This window comes from Aristolochia californica, unplaced genomic scaffold, assembly GCF_029961685.1.
Source record: "Aristolochia californica isolate CCGP_79_NKW_82.1479 unplaced genomic scaffold, dmAriCali1.0.hap1 SCAF_3, whole genome shotgun sequence".
Lineage (NCBI taxonomy): Eukaryota > Viridiplantae > Streptophyta > Magnoliopsida > Piperales > Aristolochiaceae > Aristolochia > Aristolochia californica.
In genome coordinates this window covers 46022237-46049482 of record NW_027181992.1, presented here as the reverse complement: position 1 = coordinate 46049482, position 27246 = coordinate 46022237, and the positions used below count along the sequence as shown (strand labels likewise).

Here is a 27246-nt window from a genome sequence, read left to right as displayed (position 1 = left end):
AATTAAATAAATACTATTTTACAACACAAATTGTTATATATTTTGTACTTTTGTATTGTAATAATATATTATATATGGGATAAATATTAACATTATTTGATATTTTTTTTAATAATATATATATATATATATATATATATAATATACTACTAATAATAATATTTTATGAATAAGTTAAGTGATTATCTCAAACTTTATCCCATACTAGGACAAAGTTCAAATTTGACTGAGTTAATAAGACACTTTATCTCAACCAAATCAAGCAATATATCTCAATACCTGAAACAAAACAAATTCTAACCAATCAAATACAGTTTGCTCAAATCATCTTAGTTTCAATTCAAGTTGTAAAGGGACATCCGTGCTCCAATCTACATCAGGTGCCTGTCAGATTCAAGTGCAGAAACCTTTGAAACATAATATTTGAGCTTAGGTTGACCAAGAACCTGATCACTTGCAGGACGTAATAGTTTGGCCAGCCATTTAAAGCAAAATTTATTAATTATACGATGACAGAAGCAACAGAGCAGCTTGTTTCATCAAGGGGCAACAAATACAAACAATGAGCAAGTTAAAACTTCAAAATTGCAGCGCCACTGGATGGCTTGGTTGCGAAGACGTAGAGACCAAGTTCATTTTTGTTGATGATGCCCTTCTCAATTCTTGCTTGGTAGTACGACTCCTGAATCAAATCAAAGTTTTTCTCATACATCAGGATATCCCACAAGCTATTTATCTAAATAGAGATTTGAGATTTCTAATGTGTTGTTAACATTTTTAGCATTTTCTGAGGCACCCATAGCACAGGATCTTTTATTTCAGATGGGAGTCCCAAGCTAATTCTCCCTGCCCTGGGCAGCTATTCACAGCTGCTTATTTGGAATGATAACCCTTGAAGGCTGATCCAATACGAAAAGTCATTTGGTGCAAAACATACGAAACGCTATCTCAGCCGTTTCACACCAAATAGTTTTTCGTATTGGATCGGCTGTGATAACCCTCTATGTCAAACAACTATTGACAGCTGCTATTTCCACAAATTTCTACATAAATGATTAGAATTCATCAAAACTAATAGCAACAGATACTGCACTAAAAATTAACCGCTCACGAACTAACCTTTAAATTGATAATGAATTGGGGAACAAGACTCTCTTTTACCAATGCAACAGCACAACCACCCCATCCAGCCCCTGTGAGTCTCGCACCTAGTGCTCCATTATCACGACACACTTTAACCAGCTCCTCCAACTCAGGACAGCTAATGACAGCAGATAATAAGCAGACAAGAAAGAAGAAAAGTGAGGAGGCAAATTTAATAAAAATTGCAGGCGCATTCTCAATGAAAACATTCAGTTGATATTAGCTCATGCATATAGTTGGGCACTGTAAGAAACTTTAACTGGAAGAAACCTCAGTCTCAACAAATTTGCTGAGTTTAGACCAGCCAACAATATTTACAGAGAGGCCAGTTGTAGAAGCTGACGAGTCTTCCAGCCCTCAGCGGTTGAAATGCATAGACATTTTTCATGAAAGTTGTTTTTTAAAACATACATAGGCAGTCCTTGGCAGCTTAGACGTTCTACAACATATCCCATTTTACATCGCTCATTACTTTTAAAGCAAGGACTATCGCAGTTGGAAAGCATAGTGCCATGCTTGAATACAAAGTTTACCATAATTGTAGAACAGCATAAGAAACAAATACAGCCACAGAAATAGGCCACAAAATCTACCACCAGCAACTTTCATATATTAATTTAGTGTTTAAATCAATTATGATTAAAAAAAAGCAGTAACCATTTTTCAAATGAAAATAAAAAACAGAGGCTGTGAATGAACTGATTGTTTAATTACAAGGGACCATTGCTTGCATCAAGGAGTGTATAGATCTTACCTGCACTCATACAAAACACTGCAGCTATAATGGCTCTCATTCATAAGATCACCAAGCTTCTTAAGCTTCTCCTCGTCACTGCAAGACCCTTTCACAGTCAAGTCTACAGTAGATTATATTAGGCTAACTACATCTTTAATTACAATAGGCTCTATTTAATAATTTGAATACATAGAAATTTCTGTTGTTTTAGACCTAAGTTCCGTCTGATTAAAAGTAGCTAATTGCATCTTTAACACATCAAAGAGATGAGAGTCAATTCTGTAATGCAAACAAGCTCATGAAGTTTAAATATATTTCTGCTGTGATAAAGAGTACTGACATTAGAAATTACAGAGTAAGAAGTGATTAAGAGTATTCTTTAGAACTATATAATTCCTCTAAGAGTTCTTGAACTTTCCCAAAAAACCAGTGACAAACCTGAGGTCTGATTGCACGGTATCCCTGAAAGCATAAACACGCCTAGCTTCAGAATAAACATGGGTCGCCCGCTGGAGTCAATAACCAAAAACAGTGATGAAATTAGACAATAATTATGAAAGATCATCCATATCTGGGGTTAAACAATAACATATCCCAGCTTCACAAATGCTACAAGAAATTTCCAGGAAGATTTAAAATGAGCAGCTATTTCAACCCACATGCTCACATTCCACATTTAAATGACATAATTGCAACTAAAATGACCTCGTAAACTTTCACACAGACTCATGTAATTAAACACATAAATTTAGAGTAGCATCTCAATCTAACCAACAATTACATCAAGCCAAGGGCAGAATCATAACAACACTATTTTGCTTTAAACTTCTCTCACAAATTCTCAAAGATCAACAAACAAAAAGAGAAGTTCAGCCATCCCTCACAGCAATGGGTTCAGTAACTGAGAATTTACTAGTATCAACCAGGGACCTCTAATTAAACTGCCAGAATGACTTCCTTGAGGATCTACTTGACATCTCCCTTTTTCACAATCTAAGGTGTCTAAGGATCAACAGCTCCCCCAGTTACAATGAAGGCAGTTAGATGACACCCAACTGCCCCTTGCTATTTAATTCAAGTAAATTGTTTGTTTCCGGACCCACCACTGTTCCCTTGGAAAAGGGCTTCAGCTGACAATTTTTTAAAAAATGTTGACTACACAAGCACACACCCCTTTTCCCTAGTGAGACTTGAACCCAAGACCTCATAGTAGAACCTCCTATGTGATCATTAAACCAAATGCATGACAATTAGAATTGCAACATCAGTGTTGGGAGGAGGTTTCCTGGTCAAATGATCAAATTTCTTAGTTCAGCAACTAAGAAATAATTCTTGTAACAGTCTCACTTGCCTGTAGATGTAAATGATCAACAGATGAATCCCAGGAAACAATTAAAGATAAGAGAGTTCAATGATATTTTTTCTCGTTTTTTTAAAAAAATCTTCCTTTGTTCGTTTTACCATATTATAATAAAAAATAAACAAGCACAAGTTAGTGCCTCAAAACCAAGATTTAGTAACAAGACCAGTAAGAGGTATGTTAATTTGCGAGGAACTCAAATAATCCCTCCCCCCTCCTTTTCACAATGTTTTATTTCAGTTTGATTGCATGATAAAATCCCGGCGATCCCATGCACATTCAGGGTTACCTGGTAACCATCACATTGCTTAATGCATCATCCATACTATTTAAGAAATGTTTCAGTCTTCTGCATGTCCTAAACACTTCTACTTGGTAAATATATTTGTAAAAAACCTGAAGTTCTGAATTGAAGTACATGAAAGCATTAATTTAATCTGACTACAGTAGAAACCTAACTAAGAGTTCTAGCTTTAATGACTCATCTAGCTCATACAGTATTGATTATAAAACTATAGTTAATACCTGAAATAACTTAAAATGCTTTGCAGCCTTTATCACAGCTAACGATGTTGGAGAATTCTCCAAGATCAAAGGCAGGCCTTCCTCTGTGATCTTCTCAATATCTTCAGCTGTGTAAGGCCCCTCGTTCAAAAATTCCTGCATACAAGGAACAGAACATAATACTTCAGACAGCCAGTTCATTGTTTTCTGCAACGCATGCAGAAGAATTTTACTTGAACACGAAAGACATGGGCATATTCATTTTAAAAATTCACAAGTTCTCATAAGAATAATCTAGTACAGACATAAAAGCAAGGCCAGATACAACTTCCTGTCTCACAACTACCTTAATGCAAATGAAAGAAAATAAAAAGTGCTAGAGACTACATCAGGACGACCTACTCACTTACCAGTAGACAATAAGATATGAATCACCACAATACATATTTGTGGCAAAATCTTTTTAGGTATTCCAACGTCCTCTGAACAAGGACATTTGCTCCTTCAACATAAAAGGCCTGAGCTCTCAGGTAATTTGTTGGGATGGTATAGAAGACATTTTATAGACAAAAGAGTAATGGAAGCATGAGAATGCACAGAAAAAATCAAGCTCAGATTATTTCTCATAATAAATTATAGAAGACAGCTTAATACCTTGACAGCAAGGACAGGATCCGAGGAGCCACGCCCATCGGCAAAAGTTATACACAAACCCTCAACATCTGAGAGAGTCTTAACTTTGGAGACTGCTTCTTTAGGCTTCATCCCCAGCTTGATACCAAGCACAATCTGCAGCAATTTCCAATAGTTACAACAACCATCTTGGAAAATATTAATTGCAGGCAAAATACATAGTTCATATGATTACCAGGGAAAAAAAGATATATAGTTGAATTCATTAGAAAATAGTAGCTCTAATAAACCAACTTCAAGAAAAATGAATAATGTAGAGATAGAAACAGAACCATGATCACCCAAATTAAAGGAATACGAAATAAATATCTTCAGAGTCTTTGTTTTTTAAATGTATTATAAAAAAGTCAAACTTACAGCAGCCAGACGACATTCCACTACCCGGTTATTGTAATTTGTTGCAGCAGTAACAGCCTTTTGAGATTCTGCTAAGGAATGGGCAATAATGAAACTACCCCCTGCGGGTAGTTTCACATGAGTTGCTTTGATTGGATTGAAATCTATCAGCTCAGCAAATCCAGATTTTGCCATGACGGATATTGCCTGTAGAGTTTTATCCACTAAAATAAGATAACTGATGTTATCAACCAATATGCATTTTGATAGGAATTGACAGTAAAAGAACAATAGATAAAATATATTACTGATGCTCTAAAAGAGAGCATAAACAAGCTAAGAAACTGAAAAGGTGGCAATAAATGACTTTTCATATGCCAGAATGCATTAGACGTGTAAGTAAACAAATAGGTCTGATTAAAATGGAAGGGTTTATAAAGCATTGACACAAAGCACCTAACTCCATTGATGACATAAATCTGATATATGGTGATATAACTGACTTCGAATTATTTCTCAACTAAGCTACCTGTATTATTCATATCAGACCTTAAACAAAAGTATCTTGAATGTAAAGATCACCACTATGGATGCAAGAATCTGCCATAATGTTTTCGAACTCAGGATCGTCCCAAAAACGTTGGATTGGGCAAGTCAACCAATTCGGCTGCCCAACCCGAATTACCTTCAGAGTCGAGCTTCCAAGGAAGACTTGGCCAAAATAAAATAAAATAAAATAAAATAAAAAATATATATAAAGTATACCTAAAAATAGCTTATGAAAGTATCTACTTTTTTATATTTGATACAATATATATCATAGCTAAATATAGGGTCGCATCGAGCCGAGCCGAGCTTGATTTAAATATTTCGAACTCGAGCTCGAGCCGAGCCTAGGCTCGAGCCTAAAATTGTTATCGAGCTCGAGCCCAATAATTTTAACCGAGCTCGAGAGCTCCAACATTCATTTAAAACTTTTCAAAAAATACATGTCAACTAAATTGTATATAAAATTATGCATACATTTTACATAAAATTAGGCATGACCTCTACATAAAATTGCGCATAACCTCTACTTGAATTTGGGCATAAAAGTGGCATCAAATCTAGCTGAGTCCGAACCTTCCTATATTCGAGCCAAACTTGATTTAAATATTTCGAACTTGAGCTCGAGCCGACCCTAACCTCAAACCTAAAATTGTAATCAAGCCCGAGCCTAATAATTTTAACCGAGTTCGAGCTTAACCTACATTTAATACTCTAGATAAAATATACGTCAAATAAATTATATATAAAATTATGCATATATTTTAAAAAAAGAATGATAGGGAGGTTCAGGATTGAATCTCGATAATGGATTAGAACGCACCAATATTAATCTTTTTTACCCCAAATATTGTTTAGATTATTTTGTAATTTTTGAATTTGGCCATAAATTTACTATGACCTCCTTAGTGCCCCTAGTTGAAAATTTATATTCTAGGAAAAATTAAAAATGTTTTCCTATGTTACATATTTCCAAAAAGTCCTTTAAATAAAATCATAACTTACAAGAAAATTACAAAAAATATTTTAAAATTTTCTTAGGAAAGTTAAATGGACCTCTTATTGTCTCTTAAAGGAAAATAATAAAAATTAATAATCAATCTAATATATTACTATACTTATTGATAAATTTTTAATCAAATAAAATGTCAAACACAAACTTGCTATGAAAATTGCCTCATGTTAAAAGTATTACAACATCAACTGTCAAATACTTATTCAAAAATTTTCTATATGGTTTTCTAGCCTATCTTGGTAGGAAGATCTTACTTAGAAAATTATATGATTTTTTTAATAAGAATTTTCAATTAGAAAAATGTTTCCAAAAAACATGATGCACTAATAGTCCCTAGAAACGTATTTCTACTAAAAATGTATTTTCAACAAAAAAAACCACTAATAGTCCTTCAAGAACCACGAGGAAGGGACAGCCGGAGTTTAAGAAAAAGTTTTTTTTCCACTTTTTATGATCTCACACGTGCGAAACCGTCTTCGTTCGTGTGTGTGTGTGTGTGTGTGTGTGTGTGTGTGTGGGGGGGGGGGGGGGGGGGGGGGGGGGTGTTTGGTGGCGCAGGACCTGTCGTCGGGGATGACGGCAGCGACGGAAACAGAAGCGAAGCCAGATGAGGGGAGGAAAAAATCGAAGGAAAATATGGAACCAAGCGGCGAAGGCGGCCGGCGACAGCACCGGACGGAGGGGCTCGGCGGTTATGAGGGGAGGAAAAAATTTTCCTCCCCTCACTCTCACTCTCCCTCTCCTACTCCTGAGTCCCTGAATCTCGAGCCCGTTAACGAGCCGGCTCGCAAGCTTTCGAACCGAATCATGACTCGGTCGAGCTCGGCTCGTTAACACAAATGAGTTTTATCTGGATCTCGAACCAAGTTCGAGATCTAGGTATACCGAATTGAACCGAGCCGGTTCGTTCGAAGCCACCCCCAGCTAAATATATAAATGATTTATGGGGCATAACTGAAAAGTTAAGTATATAAATATATTAATAAATTCATAATTATTTAACTGTTAATTAGTTATATATTTTTACCAAAAATTACCATTATTTGACTGTCAACTATCTACCAATTACCTAGTTTTTAGATACATCACAAACTACTAACAATTAATAATTACCCATTATCTCTCAATCAAGCCTTCATTGTCAACTAGCAAATTACATATTTTCATAAAAAATTCCACCTGGTCAGTCTTGAAAATCCGAACAGCAACAAACCACACAAACTCAACAATATCAAGCAATGCACCATTAAAAACACATTAATTAAAACCAAACTTAAAGTTAAACCAGGAAATACTCGAATGTGAGGGGGGAAACCATTTTGCAGAAAGAAGAACTTCTTCCTGAGGTCCGGCAAAATCTACAGGGACACCAATCAGGCAGGTACAATGCCAATCAGGCAGCTGGAATGCCGATCCAGTAGCTGCAACACTGGGAAATCGCATGACAGTGGAGGAATGATGGAAAAACCGAGAGAAATAGAGTAAGATGGTAAACAACAGATAAAAAATGATTCCAATAAAAAATACCAAAATCTGGCATGGAATGGTCAGAAGAGGAGATAGAGCTTGAAGCTGAGAGAAAAAGAGGTAAGGTTAGGGTGTCTCCTCAGGGAAGCCGATCCTAACAAGCAGATTGGAGACTCGAGAACAGGACCAGGAACCGCCCCAATTCCCTTCCCGCCCAATTCTCTAAATCTAGTGGGTCAGGTAGTCAAATCAGTCAAGTCAAATTGGGAGTTGCCAGTCTGGTGGCAGGACTCGGAGCGAGTTGGTAGGGACTCAGTCGGAATAGAAGGGTCGGGTCCATTCCTTTCATTTGGCTCACCCAATCCAAAATCCAATTTGACACACACGAATCATGAGTCAAGTCAGCGATTCAGAAAACCATGGACAAAACAGCATGACTCTATATGCATTTCTTCTGGTTGATTGCCTCAGAATTTAAGTATGCCATGATAATAATGGCAATCATTATAGGAGGAATAGGCCAATGTGCATGATAAAATTCAACACAATAAACTGCTAAATGTTAGATGACAGAAAAAAAACATAAATTAAATCAACATATAACATTGAAAATGCCATAAACTCATGTGCAGTAACCTCATGCCTGACTACCTGGTCCATTCCTCCAGATTGTGTTCCAATGTGACGTTCACAATCACAAGTAAGTTGAGCAATTTCATTCTGCAAATCAAAATACCAAATACAAAGATTAGCACCTTAGAGACAACCTTTGCCACCAGCAGATGGCTTTTTTCCCCAGAAAGCTTCACAAAGAAAGTTTTTCAACATATACTACAACACATTCAAAAGAAATTACTGACAGAAACGAATGATAAAACAAAACAAAGATTTCAAATATTGCTATAAACAATTTCTTTTCTGCAGACTTTTGTTAGAGAGAAGTACCTTTGGAAAATTCTTATCAAAAGCAGCCATTATAGCAATTGTAGAGGAGCAAACAAATGCAGCTGAACTGGACAATCCAGACCCTTAGATTGATTAAAAAAACAGAAAGTTAATTTCATTAAGGAAAATAAATTTAAAAACTGCTCCCAAATACATTTGCTTGAGGTATATTCTCTCTACCTGTAGGAACATTTCCATCAACAAGTATGTCAAGACCAACAGGTACACCAACATCCACACCTTTGGATTTAACAAAGTCATAAAACCCTTTATATCTGCAACTCATAAGATAGCGAAGTTTCATACTAAGATAGTATCACTAAGTCTAGTTTATGCTGGCAATAATGATGCTGATTCCTCGGGAGGGTAACTATAGTTGAAAAACTACAGGCACGTATATTACCCGCACAGAAAATAATGACCCCATTTGAGAGCCTTCAAGTCAATCTCCTGCCAAAAAAAAAAAAAAAAAAGATGCCATAGCAATACCAATTAATCCAATAATTAAATAATTAAATATTTCATGGCCATGTAAATAAGAAAAGTTTAAAAAGAAGAGGAAAATGAAAGAATGTGCAATATAAATTGAGATTCAGTTGCAAAATATAAGGAAATAAGAGAAAGTATACATCCTTGGCATGAACGGAAAGATTAAAAAAGAAAAGAAATAAATTAAACGCCAAAAACCCATGTATACAAAATACTGAGGTACGTTCGTCTAGTTGGGTCACCTAAAGCCTACAGATCCCCGAGTCCACAATTCCTGAGAAATAGACGTAGTACAGAAGAAGCTTACGATAATCTATTAGAACTGGTGTTTGTGAAACTACGCATGATACGGTAGCTAAAACTAACGCAAATACAACAATCACGGAAAAGTCACCTGGAGTGGATCAGCAGGATAAGTGCACATGGTATACTTGTCATTCACATTTGCAATCCGAAGGTGCTTTGGTGATTCATCGGGCTGATGCTTACGGATAGCGACAATAGTGTCCTGTCGGATGGCCATGGGCAGTACCGAGTACCCCTCGTAATCAATATGCTCGCCGATGAGGTTCACCCGACCTGGAGAGTGAATCACAAAACAGCAATTGCCAAATCCTCAGTATCCACTGAATGAACTTTCATTAGCCGACATCAACAACATCTCTATCCGATACTACGAAAATCCGATAAGAAACATAAAAACGATCAGAAAAAAAGTCAGTAAGCTTAAGCCGGAATGCAGCGAGAAAACGACGACATGGTCGATCCTCAAAGTCAACTAAAGAACAGAGTCTCATAAGCAAAGAGAAATCATCCAGAGTCGCCCAGAAAAAAAATAAAAAAATGAAAACGCAAGACAAAAATTCAAACTTGAACAAAACAGAAAGCCAAATTGAGGAACGGAGCAACTCAAAATAAAAACATCAGACCAGGAGATCGAGTGAAAACATCAGGCTGGTGGCCGAAAACTTCAACAAACTTGGATTTCATCTTGTCAAATCGCAGCTGAGCTTCTTCGAGCAAAGATCCGTCACCGTAAACAGGCTCCAGAGAGGAGAAAATGGGAACTGGTTGCCCGTCGTGTGCCATGGTTGAGAAAAATCTAGGCCGATGTCTCTATTGTCAGCAAATGGAATCGAAGCCGAAGGACTTCGGAACTGCTGTCAGGAAAATTTGGACAGAATTTTTTAATCCCGTAGACCCTTGAGTGAGAGAAGCGAGGATCAAAGAACAAGTCTTTCTCTATGCCGTTTCCGGAATCTCGCGGTTTTGAAGGATATCTCAGCGCGGTCTCTTCATGATGACAAGTGGCCAACGGTGCGGGACGAATCTGAGCCGTTGCGGAAATCTCGACGAGTAATTTTCGTAATTCGAATTTATGTTTATTATCAGGAGATGTCGCCGGTTTTCTTTGACAGTATTGCCCTTACTGGACGTAACGGGAGGCTATGACACGAAAGTCACGTAGCGTCTGCGGAAACGGAAACGCTCTACCTTGAACTCTATGGCCTCCGTTTTTATGTTTCTATTACCTTCTTAATTCCCATCGTTTTAGAGCATGCAATTGGGGAGATCCTTGAGCCATCACTTAGCGCTACAAAGTCTACAAATGAGGCTCGTAGAAGAAGTAAAACATCCTTAGATTCCCGATTTGGAAGTTCTTCTACTCGTCGTAGGAAGAGATCCCGATCTCTTGACAATATTGAAATGGTCGTTGATGCTATTAATAATACGACACCAACTTTTGTAGGGATATTTAGTCATGTAGATGACAATGTAAAACTTTCATGGTACGAAACTATTTTAAAAGTACCTAACTTGTCTAGAGAAATCAAATTTCATGCCCCTAAGTTGTTTGACACCAAATATAAGAAAGATATGTTTGTCAAGATGACACTAGAACAGTGGTATGATTGTTTATATATAACTTAAATGAAATGTAATAGGCTGACACACAGTTGTTGACAGTGTTAACATTGATTTTTTAGATATATTTGATTTTGAATGAATGACGTTGATTAATGAATAAGTATTTTGATTTACTTTGAAATAATATGTCTTAGTGTGGATAAATGTGTATTTGTGGTTAATACATAAATATATTTATGTTTAATACATAGATGTGATTTTGGGCTGAACATTATTTTTTTTTTGTTATCACAGAAGGACTCGAAATTTTCTGTTGATATGATTTAATATTTGAGTTTAATATATATATGTTGAAACTTATTTCATAGTACAGGTTGTGTTTTATTGTTCAAACATAGATGTTTATTTGTGTTTAAGTCATATTTTCATTATTGAATATCCAACATTGCAAGTACTCGTGGAAAATCTATTAGATAGTGAAAAAATTGGCATTTGTATTGCAAGTTTACATAATTGTGTTTACTCTTGTAAGTTACTATTTACATCATCATAATGCGCAAATGCAACGTTTTTTATAATAGTGTGTGGTCCACAATATTTGAAAAAATGTTAGAAAGATCGCCTATTATATTTTGAAAAGTTTATAGGATGAATCAAAATGTTTTTCTCAAATTGGTTGAAATCTTAAAGAATAGAAGACTCTTATTTGATACAAGGACAATATTTGTGAAAGAACAACTTGTATATATTTTGTCTCAGTGTTAGTCAATAATAATTATACAATATTAATTCGAAAATGTTTGGTAGATCAAACTGGACAATTAGTACGTATTTTAATAAAATGTTAGATGATATTGTCATACTATAATCTTCTTACATTCATTCAAATATTTTGAGTAATGATATTTATATCCTTAGGTAAATATAAAGTATGAATAATTTTAAATTAATATCAAATATATATTTATATTAATTAAATGTACTCAGTCGTACGGATACAAGTTTTTGTGGATAATGCACGCTCATTTTACTATCTTGCCCTTAACGACGGATACGGCAAACGTTAAGCCTTTTGTAAGCATAGGAAAAGCAAAAACCTAGATGCGCCCGGAAAATATAACTGGCATTTCCACTGTCCTGTTCCGCCGTTCTCGAGTCCAATCAGGCTTACGTTCTCGCCGTAGACGACGAGTGGAGCTCAGCATACCAGAAGCTCAATCAGTAGCAAGAACAGCCCGCTGCCGAAGGACTGGAGAGTTGAAACTGCGGACATCGATGTCTTTTGTTGGGTGAGCTGGTTTAGGGCTTCCGGTCTTAAATAATAAAGGCTAGCGTCTTATGCCTTGGCGAACACTTGATTGTCGAGGCGAATTCATGGAATAGAAACACTGGATCCGGTAACAAATTTTCAACTCAGATTTGAGAATGAAGAGCTATACGGGGCCGCCAGGGGGGGTACAGCCAGAGTCGTCGAAATCTATTGTATCACCTCTTCCTCCAATAGCGCCAACAAATGCTGGAAACGCGATTGTCGAGTACACGAAGCCTGCGGCACTGTTGGAGGATGATGAAGACCTCGAAATCAAGCTTCGTAGGATCATTGAGAATGTGCCTGTTCGCGTCGGTAACACCTCTGGCAGCTCTGCTGGTTCCGGTTCCGGAGACTTCCACCAGGTATGGTTCCTAGACTCTCATAGCTTCTGCAGAAAATGTTATTTTCTTCTCTGCTTCATAAAATGAATGATGAAAGTATTCGTAAAAGAATCTTGCGCTTTTTCTTGCTTTGAGTGAAGAAGATATGCAGGGGCTGAACTCAAGTTATTTTACTCTTTATACAGTTTTGTCTACTGTTGAATTTTCCTCAATTTACTTTGCATTTTCTTGCTTTGGCTGATTTTGTGGTTTACCTTGGCTGCCGTTCTCCTGTACTTTTGTAATTGTTGTTCTCTCTTTTCTTAATGAAATTTTCATCTTTTAGCAAAAAAATATATTTTTATTATGTGCTTGTTTTTTTTTTTTTTTTTGTCTTGGAAATGAACTCCAGGAACGGAGATATTAGAAGCTACTTTCTCAAGAAGTTTATTGGCATTAGAGTGTCATTTAAGATACGCAGATAAGAAGCAACTTTGAGTCTGTTCTTACTAAGTCACTAAGTTGACAATTGCAATTTATAGGTAGAATGCAGATTTTTTCTGTTCTAGGTAGGGGATAATCTGTAAGCTGAAGCTCCATTTGTTACTTGTTATTAATCTGAATGTCTTATGTTTATTTCGTAGATCTTCTTTTCTTTAATAGTTTGGGATATCTTTTGCACATTAAATTATTGTGTCACTCCTTTTGAACTATCAGTGGTGGACCCAACAAGATATATCGGACTCTATACTTAAAACAGGTATTATTTGCAACAGCCAATGAACCGTGTCCACTCCTGACAATAATTCCTTAGTAAACAAATGCTGTTTCTCTCTTGGGATTAACTTGTCTCCCTTGGCTCCATGATTTTGGGCGTTTGATTGAGTACTTGTGGCTGTCTGTTTCTCTCTTGGGATTAAACTTGTCTCCTTGTCTCCTTGTCTCCTTAGGCTCCTTAATTGCAGTTTTTGTTTGATTGAGTCCCCGTGGCAGTTTCACCATGGTGAAGTTGAGTTTTCAAGTGTATCTCTCTTTTGGGGTAGCTCATGAAAGTAGTATTGTGGATCAATTGAACACTAAAAATTATAGAGCTGGCTTTCCTGGTGATAGAGTCACTGGTAACAAGAAAAAAGGGAAAAACTAAGACCAGGTAATAGATTTTTTAATGAGACACTGCAAGGGAAAAAAAGAGAGTAGACAGTAGAAAGCTTTAGAATTATAAGAAGTACTAGATTATGAGAGTTGTTGCAACTAAAACATCTTGTTGCTTTTTATATGAAACTTTCAACTAGCACAGCAAGTTGTTACAACTACAAGTTCTCTAAGTAGATTTTAAATTGTAGATAAGAGTGTTGCTCCTTATTTAGACTTGCTTACTTAACAGATGCTATTTTAGAAACTTGAGATTGGAAAAGTTAAGTCCGCTTTCTTTAACTTGAGCTTCCTTCTTCTTTCTTCTTTCATAAACATGAGTATCTATTGGTGTCTCATATCTGGAAGTATTCTTGGGCTAATTCTTTATCATTTTGGTGTATTGTACCGTTTCCTCCTGGAATAGGGATTGTTTTTGAGTTCTTACTAATGCGTTTTCTATTATATGGAAGATGTTATTGAAGTCATCACTGATTTTTAAATCTACTGGCAAATCCACCTTATAATGCTGTCAGTCATCTTTGCACAAATCTTACAAAAGCCCCTTTTTTTTGGTGTGTGTGTGTGTGTGGGGGGGGGGGTGTTGTTCTACTTATGATATCCGCTGCTAGAATAATGTTCCTTACAAAGATAAAGATGAATTTCACAACAGCTTTGAAGATGACTTCTTTCTTATTTTTGGCTTGCTTACTTTTTGTTTTTGGTACATCTAACCTCATTAATTGCCTTCAAATTAGAAATTGTATTTGTGGTTTTCTTATTTTGAACACCTAAAAGTAGGAACAAGAAGACCTTGTTGGTTGCAATCCTAAGCTATTAGAAATGAAGGAAAACCTGAACTCTTATCCGTAGAGTAGTTAATTTCAAATTTTACTTTGGTAAAACTTTATCCCAATTCCTCAGTTCTTTAACATGAGTGCAAACCAAAATGTCACACAAAAGGAATGTAATCTTCATCGATCTAGAGTCAAAGAATGGAGCTGTGGGCTGAGCAGTTTTACTTCAAGGTAGTGAGGTACCTTTCTCCGGAGTGTGGGCAACTTGAGAGCCCCAAAACAAGAAACTCTTAAACTAAAACAGCAACTTGTTACTGTCTACAGACTTTCTATTTTTTATTTGATATTGGAAGAGGAGATAGGCAACTTAGACACTGTTGAAGACTTTCTAATTTAGAAGCTCAAGAGTGAAATAGGAAAGTTAGTTTTCTGTAACTTGAGCCTTATTCGTCATTCTTTTTTCATGAATACAAGTGATATTGGGATCTCATGGTGAGCTAATTTGTCAACATATGATGTATGGACTCAAGCTGACCTTGTTTTTTGGCCCATCGTTGAGGTTTTGTCTTCTGAAGAAGGCTAAGGCTGTCGGTTAGAGAACTGATCTTGATCTTTCTGAAGATCTTTATTTTTCAGCTATAAAAATACTTAATTTTTACACTCGGTAGGCTTTCTTTTTGACATTTCCTTTCCTCTTTTTACCTTTATGATATAGTTTACTATTTTTTTTTACCAAACCAGCTTGTGACCAGAAAAGAATCTTAGCTGAGTTTGGTGAAATTACATGTGATGATATCATAATATTACCTTCAGGTTTTTCTTGCTCTTTTGTAAGAAGTCAAGATTTACCATGTTTACCTTTTCTTTTTTCTGTTTATGTTTTCCTTGTTATCTGATATTGGAACTTCTACAGTACCGGCAAATGAGAAGGAAAGAACAAGATCGCTTAGCAAGGATGGAAGCTGATTACCAAACAAGGAAAGAAATGTTTGAGTTTAATATGAGAAGGGAGGAAAGAGTGAAAGCCGCAGAAGAACGAACAGCAAAAAAGCGATTGAAACGCCAAAAAAAGAAACAAAGGAAGAAAGAGAAGAAGCCAAAACCCACCTACCAAGTAGGAGAGGAGAACAATCCCAAAGCAGAGTCTTCAGACGAGGAAGCTTCTGATAATAGCGGCCAATAGGAACAGAATTTATTGGCTCTTAGAGGAGCACTATATTTCCCTGCAAGAGAAAAGTAGCATGTACATTGTAAGTGTTCTTTAGCCGATGAGTCGATTTGCTGCAACTAGAAGTGGCATACTATGGGCACGTATCAAGCTGCAGAGGCTACTAACTGCGGGTTCAAGAGACTGGAATAGAAGAACTGATTTATTATTTAAAGGTTTAAAGGTTAGAAAACTCTCGATTCAAATCAGTGGGCCAGTAAATCTAGTTTTTTCAGAAGATTTTTCTAGGGAAGTAAACAATATAGAAAGAGGGAATAAAGCTGTGAACGGGAAAGGTTTCCTCAAACCCAAATTCAAACCAAGCCTTTTAAAACACAATGGATATCTAGAAGAGGGTCCCTTTTCCCTTTGGAGGGGTCACCCACCCCTCCTCTCAAAATAATAATAATTATTATTTAACTTTTTTATAATTAACAAAATGGCAAGGTCGTATTTGCGTACTTGACTTCCAGTATGTGCTATAGCTGAAAATATAGCATTTGAAGTGATAGTAGGCAAAATACTACCTCCAGAGCCCAAAAAGGTCGTATACTCATTTTGCAGGCTTTGTGCGGCAGAACTGCCAACACAATTTTACCAGTAGACAAAAAACTCTTCTTTCCTCTGATTCCTAATAGAATGAGGTGATGTTAGAGAAACTAATAGAATGAAGAAAGACAGTAAATTGAAGTCCTTGTGTAGGAAGCATGCCCTAATACATGTAATTGTAATAGCACCAGCTATAAGAACATTGAGAGAAATTGAACTAATGAGGCCTGATGGCCATGTTAAGATGAATGAAGCACAAAACAAGAGAATATAAAAAAATATATATAGCCAATGGGCAAGGGTGCTCATAAAAAGGTATGGATTTAAGACCTGATTAGCAGGTTCATAGTACTATTACTTGACTATTTCCTTACATGTAAATTCCTTTCCTATAGGACCTTAAGAATGATCCAGACAAACAGTTCTCAAAGACGACTTAGTGACATTTGACTCCAACTAATGAATGCGTTTGATTGCAAGCAATTGCGTGGAATGTGATAAACAATGATATCTTTTTCATTCTTATCCATTTACAAAAAAGAGAGGTAAATATAACAAAATACAGAGAGAGTTATTCGACTATGACATATTGTTCTCCTAATATCATATATGATCCATGAAAGAAGGAAACCGATCCTATAATTTCTTCTATTGGCAGCTCATGCTAACACTCCCCCTCAAGTTAGTACATAGACTTATCAAATGAGTTGTAGAAGGTTTTGTAAGGAACAACCTTTGTAAGTATATTTGCCAGTTGGTCTTCATACTTAACAAATGAAAATTGAATTATCTTGATTTCAATTTTCTGTTTGATGAAATATCGATCCACCTCAATGTGTTTAATTTGATAATGTTGGACTGGATTATGAGAAATATCAATGACCGCATTATTATCATAAAAAAAGTTCATTTCAGTATTAGGAGTAAATTCAATCTCGATTAACAATCTTTTAAGTAAGAAAGTTCACAAAGACCTTTGGACATTCCTCAGATCTTGACTTTAGCACTGGACAATGACAATACTTTTTGTTGTTTGCTTCTCCATGTGACTAGATTGCCCCCTCCGAAGGTAAAATAAACTGACGTGAGCTTCCTATCAAAAACATTCCCCGTCCAATTTGCATGTGTAACCATCAATATTTAGATGATAATTTCTGAAAAACATAAGCCATTTTCCAAGAAAGGACTTTTAAACAGAGAAGAATTCGAATTATTACTAAGATATGATATTCATTAAGACAATGCATATACTGACTCACTATGCTTATAACATTAGCAATATCTAGCTGAGGATGAGATAAATAGATTAATTTACCAACCAATTATTTATACCTTTATTTGTTTATTCGTACATGATCTGTACACTCTCCAAGTTTGTGATTATGGATAATTAGAGTGTTAGATGGTTTATAATCTATTAATCCTACTTTTGACAACAATTCTAGATTATTAAAGTTGGTATCTTTCCCAGTCAATGTTTCAGGAATAGTGTATGATCTGAGTTGTTTGTTGGAAGCCATATTTTTTTATAGCCACGCTTAACTGACCAAACCACGTGCTGGGTGATTATTTTAGCCATATAATGAACATTGCAACTTACGCACAATCTCAATATCTGAGGGTGCAATGTACCTCTTTGGAATATCCATGTAGAGCTCCCGTTCAAGATTACTATGAAGAAATGCATTATTTACGTCAAACTGATGCAATGACCAGTCTAGGTTTGCTACAAGAGATAACAAGACTCGGATGGTATTCAATTTTGCCACTAGTGAGAAAATTTCTTGTTAATCTATGCCATACGTTTGTGTATATCTTTTTTGCCATAAAGCCCTCTTTATATATTTTGATGGATCCTCTACGTTTTTGCTTAATGGAGAAAACTCATTTGCACCTGATCGTTTTCATTCCTTTCTGTAATAAAACATGAGTCCATGTTTTATAGAGCCTCCATTTCTTGTTTTATTGCTTGAACCCACTTTGGATCTGTTAAGGCTTATTGTATTCCATTGGGAAGATGGCACAAGGACAATGTATGCACATATATTTTAAGAGGTTTTGATAATCTCTAAGTAGACACATAATTCACAATTGGGTATTGTAACTTATTTCCTCGAGATATGGGGAGTATCAAATTGGTGACTAGCCACGATTGTGTTTGAAAGCTAAATTATAATGAGCAAAAAGCTAAATTATAATGAGCAAATGTATTTGAGTCATTAATAGGAGAAGGTGTAGTAGGAGAGTTTACCTTAGGAATGTTCTCAGGAGACGGATTTGTGTCTTCGAGTATTGAGGGGTGAGGGGATTCATTCTCATATTCAGATCCTTGAATAATACGATGATGAATTTATGGAAAAGTGTTATAATTTGAATACAATAAGCCTCTGTTTATAATAGAGGAAGCAAGTAAAATCCAATTAATATTAAACTACCCTTGTCCCAGTTACAACCAAAGTTAAACACTAAAAGATAAGTCTTAGAATAATTGAACAACTAAATATAAATAGAAGACTAATTTAACTGAAACACATTTAATTGAGACTTCCACTTGTGATACTCCTGTAAGATTCTACTATATTAATTTTGGCTTTGTGAGAGTCATGTAAGATTATTCTATATCCACTCTTCAATATATCAATACCATTAGTTCTCTCCTCATTTATCGTCACCAAATTTTCTTCACCTATCAGATTGTCTTCAAATCCTGGCTACTTCCACAAAATTTGCTTTTAACCTTGTATCTTCCCTTAAAGACAAAAAGTGGATACTGAAAAAAAATATCCCTCAAATTCCAAGAAAATAACATCTATAGTGAAATAGGAGTGAATAGTGACAGGATTGTAACATTGATATCCTTTTGTTGTGTGTGCCATATTGCAAAAAAAATACAAAGCACCCAACATGGATCAAACTTAGTTTATTGATTTTTATGAAGATGAATGAAGGTCATACATCCAATGATTCATGGAGGAATCACCAAAATAGCAAGTAAGGAAACACAGTTGGAGAGAACTTGTAATGGGGTCTTAAAAATTCAACGCATCCAATTTAACAAGTGTACTGCTGTGGCAACAACATCATCGTACCTACTCGATATATGTACTCCAATTAAGAGAGCACATGTCGTTTCTAAGATATTCTTGTTCTTTTGTTCAATAATTCCTTTCTGTTGTAGCATTTGAGCTCAAAAAGTTTCTTATCAAAGGTCACGAATTTGAAAATAAGCTTGGAATTCCTGATTGACATATTCTTCATCATTGTTAGAGTGGTGAATCTGAATTTTAGATGAAAATTGTGTCTATTCCATTGCATGAAAGGATCGAAAACACCAAACATTTCATCTTTATGTTTTAACAAGTAAAACCAAGTCATTCAAGTGTAATCATCTATAAATATAATAAATTACCAGCCACCAAAAGAAGTGGTAATAAGAGAAGGTCCCCAAACATAAGAGAGAATTAAGGCAAGAAAGAATCTCACTTTTATTCAAGCTTATCTGATATATGATGACTTTTGGCCAAAATGCATGTATGACATTTAAAGTCTAAATCACATACTTGCGAAAATAAATTTGGAAACAAGTATTTCATTTACTGAAAAGATGGATATCCCAAATTGTGGTGCCAAAGCCAGACCTGTCTCTCCTTGACATTAGTCACATATTGCTTATTATTAATTCTACCAGAATTAAAATCATCCATGTATAACAATCCCTATCCTTTCTTAGTACCACGCCCAATGATCTCCTTGGTAAAAATATCCTGGAGAAGACAAAAAGTAGGATAGATTAGCGCAACACAATTTAGTTTGTCAGAGGAAAAAGGACAACGATGTCGACGCATTAATGACTCTTTGTTGTATCAAGAGATCTTGATTAGATCTCTTAGTTATTCACCTACTCTAATACTATGATAAATAATGATATTCTTTCATGCTTATCCATCTTTGATTTATAGAAAAAAAGGTATATATAGCAAAATACAGAAAGAGTTATTCAACGGTGACATGTTGTTCTCCTAATATTATAAATGATTCATGAAAGAAGGGTATTGATACTATCATTTCCCCTATTGATAGCTCATGCCAACAATATGTATATTAGCCAATGAGGTGATCAAATGCTAAAAAACATACATTATATAGGAGCCACACCCTTTATCAACCTAAAGTCTTGAAATTTCTTTTTTTTTTTCTTAAGAAAATTTACTTTCATATGATAAAGTCCACTTAAGATGATCTTAATAAATTGTTCTACCTTTTAGATTAAACAAAGGCCCTAGCTTCGACTTCTATTGATTCACAAGTATTCAAAGGACTAAAAAGAGGATAAGAGCAATCCTCACATGATCCTTGAGTTGCTTCTAACTCCCTCAAGCATGGTCCTATATACCAGTGAGAAGCACTTTGTCAGGGCTATTTTAGTCAAATAACTAATAGTCTTAATTTTTTATTTGTATGATGAGAGGCATTATTGTAATGTTTATGGCTAAAACTTATCGGCTAATTGTTCCACTACTAAGGGGTTGAAAATGTGAAGTTCTCCCCCTTTGTTCTCTTTTTCCCTATTTATTATACCCATAGCTAAAAAGAAATAAGAAGCAACTACAAAAATTGTTGCTTGGGTTTGAGACAAGTAAAATCTATTAACTAATATGGTTTGAAACAAAATCATGGAGCTTGTCAAACGCCTAGCCAATACAACCCAAAAGACCGGTCTGTTAAGTGCGGAAAGCCAAGTACCTAACTCATCAATGGTGGACGGAACCACCTAGCTTTGACACCCATCGTTCCCGTCCTGTTCCCTACCGCTTCACCCGGGATTCGAATGCGGAACGTAGTGCCCAACTTTGATACCATGTCAAACGCCTAGCCAATACAACCTAAAAGACCGGTCTGTTAAGTGCGGAAAGCCAAGTACCTAACCCATCACTGGTGGACGGAACCACATAGGTGGACGAAACCACCTAGCTCTGACAGAGCCTAGTTTGATAAACTCAGTAAAATAATGTGGAAATTGGCTTCAAAAAGAGTTAAACTGTTCATTTTTTATTTTTAGTTTCGTAGAATCTAGTACAATGTTATTAGTTTTATATGTGGACTATAATCTTTTCTAAGAATGACACAATAAGCTTTAAGGAAGCCAAACAAAATCTAAAGAAATAATTTCATACCAAATTTTGAGTCTTTTGAAGTAATCTATGGGAAATAATTGTGTTCCCCGCCAAGAAATTAGGACACACCAGTTATTAAGTTTGTTGGCTTTTAGGTTGCCATACAATATGATCTTGATAAAGGAGAGAAAGAAGAGAAAGAAGGAAGAAGAGAGAAGAGAGAAGAAGAAGAGAGAGGGAAGAAGGATACGTCCAAGAGAGAGAGAGAGAGACTAGAAAATGTGAGGGAAAGAAAAGGGGAGGAAGAATATGGTTATGGACTTGTCCTAACCTTCCCCTTTTAAGCTTTATTTATAGATGCCAAAGTACCAATATTATAAGTGTACCTTTCACCCTAATAAGAGTGAATAAGAGATAAAAAAATCATAAACTAATTACATCAATGACACCCAAACTTATTCTTATCTTCCAACAAGGTTATAAATAGAAATACTCTATCTACCCGATTGTATTAAAAAATATGAGAGGGAGTGACATTTAAAAAGTTTCCTTTATTATAATAATAAGACTCGTAAGCATTTAGAATTTGTTCCTGATAAAGGTGGTTTACTAATTCATAGATTGAAGACATAATTTTACTTTTTTTCTTAAGGTTTTAGAGTTCAGATTTTCAGAATCAATAGGAAGTAGAGCTCAGAAATTTGTATTAACACTATTAAAAAGGAATTCGTACATGATACAACATTCTACTTCATTGCTTGATCGAGTCCTATCTTTGTCTCCTCATTTAGCACGAAGAATGAAGAGGAGAGAAGACGGGCAGCGAAGAATTCCTTTCATGCAGCTTATTATATAGACTAGCATCTTACATAAGAAATCATGATGGCATTCGAACAGATTGAGTCACGAGACATATGTTCATCCTTCTAGTAGTTTCCCCTTGTATTCAAGATAGAGACTGATCTTCAACCTGAAACACTCCCGTTGAGATAAGTAAGGGTGGCATTGAGCCGAGCCAAACTCGAACCTGCATATGTTCAAGTTTGGTTTAATCTAAATACTTTAAACTTGAGTTTCTCAAGCTTGAAATTGGAATCTAACTCGAGCCCAAAATTTTTAACTGGGTCTGAACACATAAAACTCAGGTTCATGTTATAAAATTTCTTCACTCTCTCAGTTTTTCTTCAGCTGATTGAACACACAAAACTCCGGTTTGTGTTTTAAAATTTCACCAAAAAGAGAAAGACTAATTGAAGTTTCGTTTCCTATTTATATATTGGATTTTTGACTCATAGAATCATTATTCCATGTACAGGATCATCCACTCTTCAGGATGTATATGTAATCTATGTGCATATGTAATGTGTAGATCGTGTAGGTATTTACATTCTATTTCTTCGTACATATATCTGATATATTGAAGAGGAATTGCGCTAAACTATTCATTCTCGACTTGCAACTGTGACGCTCATTAAGCTCTCTAGGTCGTGTTTTCGCTTAAAAGTCTATGGATAAGCGCTCGCGTCCGCTTCCAAAGCTTCCTCGCTTCCATTTCGTCATTCCCTAGGCTTGAACATGAGGTCTGATTGCAGTCTACGAAGTACTTCCCGCTCACTCCGTTGATCTGATGGCTTAGAGCAACAAAGCAGGTTGTCGACGCTCCCTGTAGAGATAAGATTCAAGAAAGATTTCTGTCCTCAATTCCAAGTTGTTTGAGTTGCAGAGATTTAAGAAAAAGCGGAAAACGAGGTAAGAGGAAGATACCTGAGAAGTGGATTTCAGTAGCTTCGATGCCAGGAAAAACACTGAATCTGCATCGATTAATATTCTGATTGATGAGTAACTTCGTATGATCATGTTTGTACTTTCACTAATTTTTTTTTTTTATTCTTCTTCTTGTGATAAGATGAGAAGAAGATCGGGATCTCTTGCCTGTGATCAAGCTCTTCTGGTCTCTGATGATTCCGGTCTTCACAATGCCTGGATGGATAGCATTGACGGTCACTCGAGCATTTCGCTCCTGCATCCAAGATTTGAGTGAAATGTATGAGATTCTCTCTTCTATAAATTCAGAAGAAAGGACATATTTACGTTTATTCCGATGTAAATCTCGAGTCTCACTTTGAATCGTCTGGCCAGTTCCTTTGCATGCAAGATGTTCGCCAATTTGGATTGAGCGTAAGCTCGTGTGCCGTTATAGCTGCATTGGAAGGTAACGAAAACTAAGCTCGCTTGTTATTGCACTAATCCATTTTGTGTTTATTCTTTAAAGAATAAATAATCTGTTTAGATAAAACAAAGGCAGGAAAAGAAATTTTACCTTTTGGGATTAAGAAGATCATTGAACTGGAATCTCCCTCTTTTCACCCAGCCATGAATTACAGACGAGATATTGATTATTCTTCCCTCAATACCAGTTCTTGACGCTGTTTCTACCATTTTCTCTGCTAATAATTCTGTCAATAAAAAATGACCTGCAAAAGGATGCATCAAGGATCAGATCGGTAGAGACTTTGATTCTTTTTTTTTTTTTTTTTCCAGATTGATTCTGCAAGATTAATCAGTAAATGGAAAATTTTGTTACCTAAGTAATTCGTAGCAAAAGTCATCTCGAATTTATCATCGGAGAACTCCAAGTTTGGACAGAATTTGCCGGCATTATTTCTGCAGAAGTGATTTTATCCAGTAGATTTATTGTCAGACATAGCATCAACCAAATATCTGTTCTTCCTTTCACATTAAATAAAACTGTTAAAAGAGATGCTTTGCTGGAAAAGCATAAAAAAAAAAGGGAATAAAATTTCAGTGCGGAAATTCTATATTCCGAAGCTAGATGTACAATTTCACCAATCATTGGACATATGTATAGAATAAGTGGGTTGTACGATCCAATCTTGTAGATCATAAGATTGTTCATGGGGATTATACACTGAGTTCTTGTATATTTTCCATCTCTTTGTGGTCACTGTAGGACCGGGATTTGAAGCTAAAACTGAGTTATTCACTCACATGAGGATATTGAGAGGCAGGCCGAGGGCGAGGAAAGCAGAAGAAAATCTTTTGATCGAAGCAAAAGAGCTCAGATCGAGCTCTAATGGGATGATCTCAGCCTCAGGGCTCTCTTTTTGAATCTCCTCTTTAACTTCTGCTGCTTTCTTGAGATCTCTCGCTGGAATTACGAGTCTCACTCCTCTCTTTGCCAATACTCTTGCAGTTTCCGCACCGATGCCGGAGGTTGCTCCTGTTGTCGGAAAAGTACGAAAAATAGAAGAAAGATCAGGTACACATACAGAGAGTGATTACCACTAGACATATTCCTTGTGAAAGAAGAAAAGACAGATTTGAAAAAGAAAGTAGTTTAAAAAATGATTCCTGAAAACATGGTTCAGGCGGAAACAAGATGAAGATGGGAATCCTTTGAAGATCGTGAGAGACCACTAAAGTCTCTTCGAATACATCATTCCGCCGAAAAGCTAAAATAGATAAACTCATTTAGTTAACACTAATGACTGATTAATGAGAGTATAAAAGTAATTCAGAGAGAGAGAGAGAGGAGAAAGACATGATTAGGTCAGAACACTAAAATCGAAAAGATTCAGTGATCTGATCTAAAACATTAAAACACAGAAACAACTGCTGAAAAAAGGATTAAAGAACAATCTGAGAAAGTAAAATTTAAATAACCATTTCAGAGGAAAAAATCTGACATTAGTAGTAACAACGATAAAGAGTGATAGATAGCGAAGAGCATGTATGGAGAGAGAAGGCGAAAAAGAAAAAGGAAGTGAAGGAAGTACTACAATCACCAAGATGAGGAAAACCACAACTTTTGCAGGTTTTGGAACAAAAGTCCAGGCGAAAACAATTCAACCAGTGATGGGAAAAACACAAATCGCAGCTAGAAAGTAGAAACTAGTAATTATGACAAACCAGAAATATGTTAAAAAACAAAAAAAGACTGTTTGAAAGGAATAACAAAAAATGAACTACAAATTAAAAAGAAAACTGAAATGTCAAGAAGCCATGGGTGATTGATCTTGTTAGTTGTTTTAACACAAGATTACGTGAAACTAACCTGTGATAATTGCAGTGAGCTGTGTAGTACTGATCAGAGAAGAGATTCCTTCCGTGACCTGCTCAGCAGTGGAATTTGATCCAAATCCACTCGGCCCTGCAACGCCTGTCAAATACCTGAGTGTACCCTTCATGGAGTGCAACTCGAGAGAACAAAAGGAAACGGAAGGGAGAAAGCCCTATATATAGAGGAAGCTCATCTCTTCTCTCTTCATTCCTGTCCCTTTTCTTTTGTTGTATATTCTCCTCTCTTGGTTCCTGAGATTTCCACTTTTCTACCTTTTCCAGATAGAGTTGTTGGGTCTAGTACAGCCACAAAATTGCTCCTGCCCGCGATATCTCGTCTGTCTTGAGTGTCTAAATTCATCTCGGATCAGGAAGGCACTGTGAAAGATCTCCCTTTACTTCGGTTTCACTCGAGAAAGATTTACTTGGGAGGTAAGTCTGTCTGGAACCACCCATTTACCAATTATTTCATCGATCAAGGGTTGAGTCCATCTAAGTGCACTGCACTCTGGATTCTGATTTTGGCGTGCTTACTGCGCAACCTCACTTCTGCCTTCACTCGTACCTGAAACCCTATACCAGGTAGCGTACGTTAGTCACCTTGAAAGTACACGTACCTTTTGTTCACGCTGCATACGCCTCCTATACGACGCTTTTTGAACAGTGGAGCTGAATAAAATATATACAGCGCATGGTGTGAAGCACGCCATCGTCGCCTCCATGCAAGACCTGGATTCTCATATTTGACTGAAGACTCTAGAGTAGACAAAAAGTGGGCCGAGCAATACATTGTGGCCCATTCCACGTATCTCAACAACCCACTTCGTGGATTAGACCCAGACAAGAACGGCGGGTTATAATTTATTTTTTAACAAACTTCTAGCTCTAGTTCACTCAACCCGACCCGAAGTGAATCCATTAAACCCAACCAAATGTTGGCTGGGTCCGAGAAATCGAATCCATGACGTTTGATCGACGTGATGCTTCAGGAGAGAACGAGAAATTGAGAGATCTCTGCAGCATCCGTGAGAGGAGATTAGAAGGAAGGGAAGTGTGAAAGTAGTTACTTTTACTTTATGGAGGGGATTTTGGGTTGGGTTGTTTGGTTTGATTCGTTTGTCGGGTCAGGCATGATGGGCCTTGTAGGGAGGTAAGCCGGCATTGACGCTGACGTTTCAACAACGGGATCGGTTATGGCACAGAGGGGCGGTCCCACTGGTCCCCCCGTTTTTAGTGCATGCCGCATCATTATGTCTTCCCCAGCGTCGGTTTCTTCCCACCCTGGCCCACTTTCCTCCGTTCGTCATGCATGGTCCAAGCCTAAAGAATCGAGTATGGTCAGGTTTGGGTCGGGCATCTGAAATCTCGTGACGGAGAGGGGTACTCCTCGATAGTGCTTGTTCACACGTGTGACCTATATTGGTGAGGGTCCACAGTGGTAATGATAGGGTGGATCCCCTAGGGAGGAGGACCCGAATATTTTCAAATTGTCGAGGTGCACGTGAATCCTACATCGGTCTACAATATAATGACACTGAAGAATTCTCAAGTCATTGTGCATCGCCGGCAAAGCCGAAAATTTCTCCCGTTACCATCATCACCTCCTCTGTTTTCCTCCTTCACAAAGAAAAAA

General features: G+C 36.4%; 3 protein-coding genes across 3 annotated transcripts; 1 reads left to right on the top strand and 2 right to left on the bottom strand.

Moving 5' to 3' along the window:
- Positions 1-309: 309 nt before the first annotated feature.
- LOC137958902 (galactokinase-like) lies at positions 310-10503 on the bottom strand. The gene is made up of 13 exons (XM_068806106.1): positions 10164-10503; positions 9629-9813; positions 9149-9195; positions 8926-9020; positions 8746-8828; positions 8452-8520; positions 4794-4979; positions 4398-4532; positions 3765-3899; positions 2318-2388; positions 1898-1975; positions 1120-1261; positions 310-682 (listed from the first exon to the last, which is right to left on the bottom strand). The coding sequence occupies exons 1-13, from the start codon at positions 10321-10323 to the stop codon at positions 572-574; spliced, it is 1497 nt and encodes a 498-aa protein (XP_068662207.1). The 5' UTR covers positions 10324-10503; the 3' UTR covers positions 310-571.
- Positions 10504-12222: 1719 nt separating this feature from the next.
- LOC137960002 (uncharacterized) lies at positions 12223-15967 on the top strand. The gene is made up of 2 exons (XM_068807442.1): positions 12223-12777; positions 15577-15967. Exons 1-2 carry the CDS (start codon positions 12529-12531, stop codon positions 15844-15846), a joined length of 519 nt encoding a protein of 172 aa, XP_068663543.1. The 5' UTR covers positions 12223-12528; the 3' UTR covers positions 15847-15967.
- Positions 15968-22798: 6831 nt separating this feature from the next.
- On the bottom strand, positions 22799-25815 carry LOC137959020 (short-chain dehydrogenase TIC 32 B, chloroplastic-like). Its single transcript, XM_068806278.1, has 8 exons — positions 25609-25815; positions 24543-24774; positions 24118-24197; positions 23854-24007; positions 23655-23733; positions 23466-23553; positions 23298-23344; positions 22799-23196 (listed from the first exon to the last, which is right to left on the bottom strand). The coding sequence occupies exons 1-8, from the start codon at positions 25739-25741 to the stop codon at positions 23014-23016; spliced, it is 996 nt and encodes a 331-aa protein (XP_068662379.1). The 5' UTR covers positions 25742-25815; the 3' UTR covers positions 22799-23013.
- Positions 25816-27246: the final 1431 nt, after the last annotated feature.

Bases quoted from the DNA above. Each gene is read 5' to 3' on its own strand.
- LOC137958902 (XM_068806106.1), bottom strand. From the start codon at position 10,323: ATGGCACACGACGGGCAACCAGTTCCCATTTTCTCCTCTCTGGAGCCT. The intron at 8,521-8,745 runs GTACTTCTCTCT...TTTGATTTGCAG, and splicing joins TTGATAAGAATTTTCCAAAG to AATGAAATTGCTCAACTTAC. The intron at 4,533-4,793 runs GTAAGTTTGACT...AAATTGCTGCAG, and splicing joins TGGAATGTCGTCTGGCTGCT to ATTGTGCTTGGTATCAAGCT.
- LOC137960002 (XM_068807442.1), top strand. From the start codon at position 12,529: ATGAAGAGCTATACGGGGCCGCCAGGGGGGGTACAGCCAGAGTCGTCG. The intron at 12,778-15,576 runs GTATGGTTCCTA...GAACTTCTACAG, and splicing joins GTTCCGGAGACTTCCACCAG to TACCGGCAAATGAGAAGGAA.
- LOC137959020 (XM_068806278.1), bottom strand. From the start codon at position 25,741: ATGAAGGGTACACTCAGGTATTTGACAGGCGTTGCAGGGCCGAGTGGA. The intron at 24,775-25,608 runs GTTAGTTTCACG...TTCCGACAACAG, and splicing joins GCTCACTGCAATTATCACAG to GAGCAACCTCCGGCATCGGT. The intron at 23,554-23,654 runs GTGAGACTCGAG...TCTTGGATGCAG, and splicing joins AACTGGCCAGACGATTCAAA to GAGCGAAATGCTCGAGTGAC.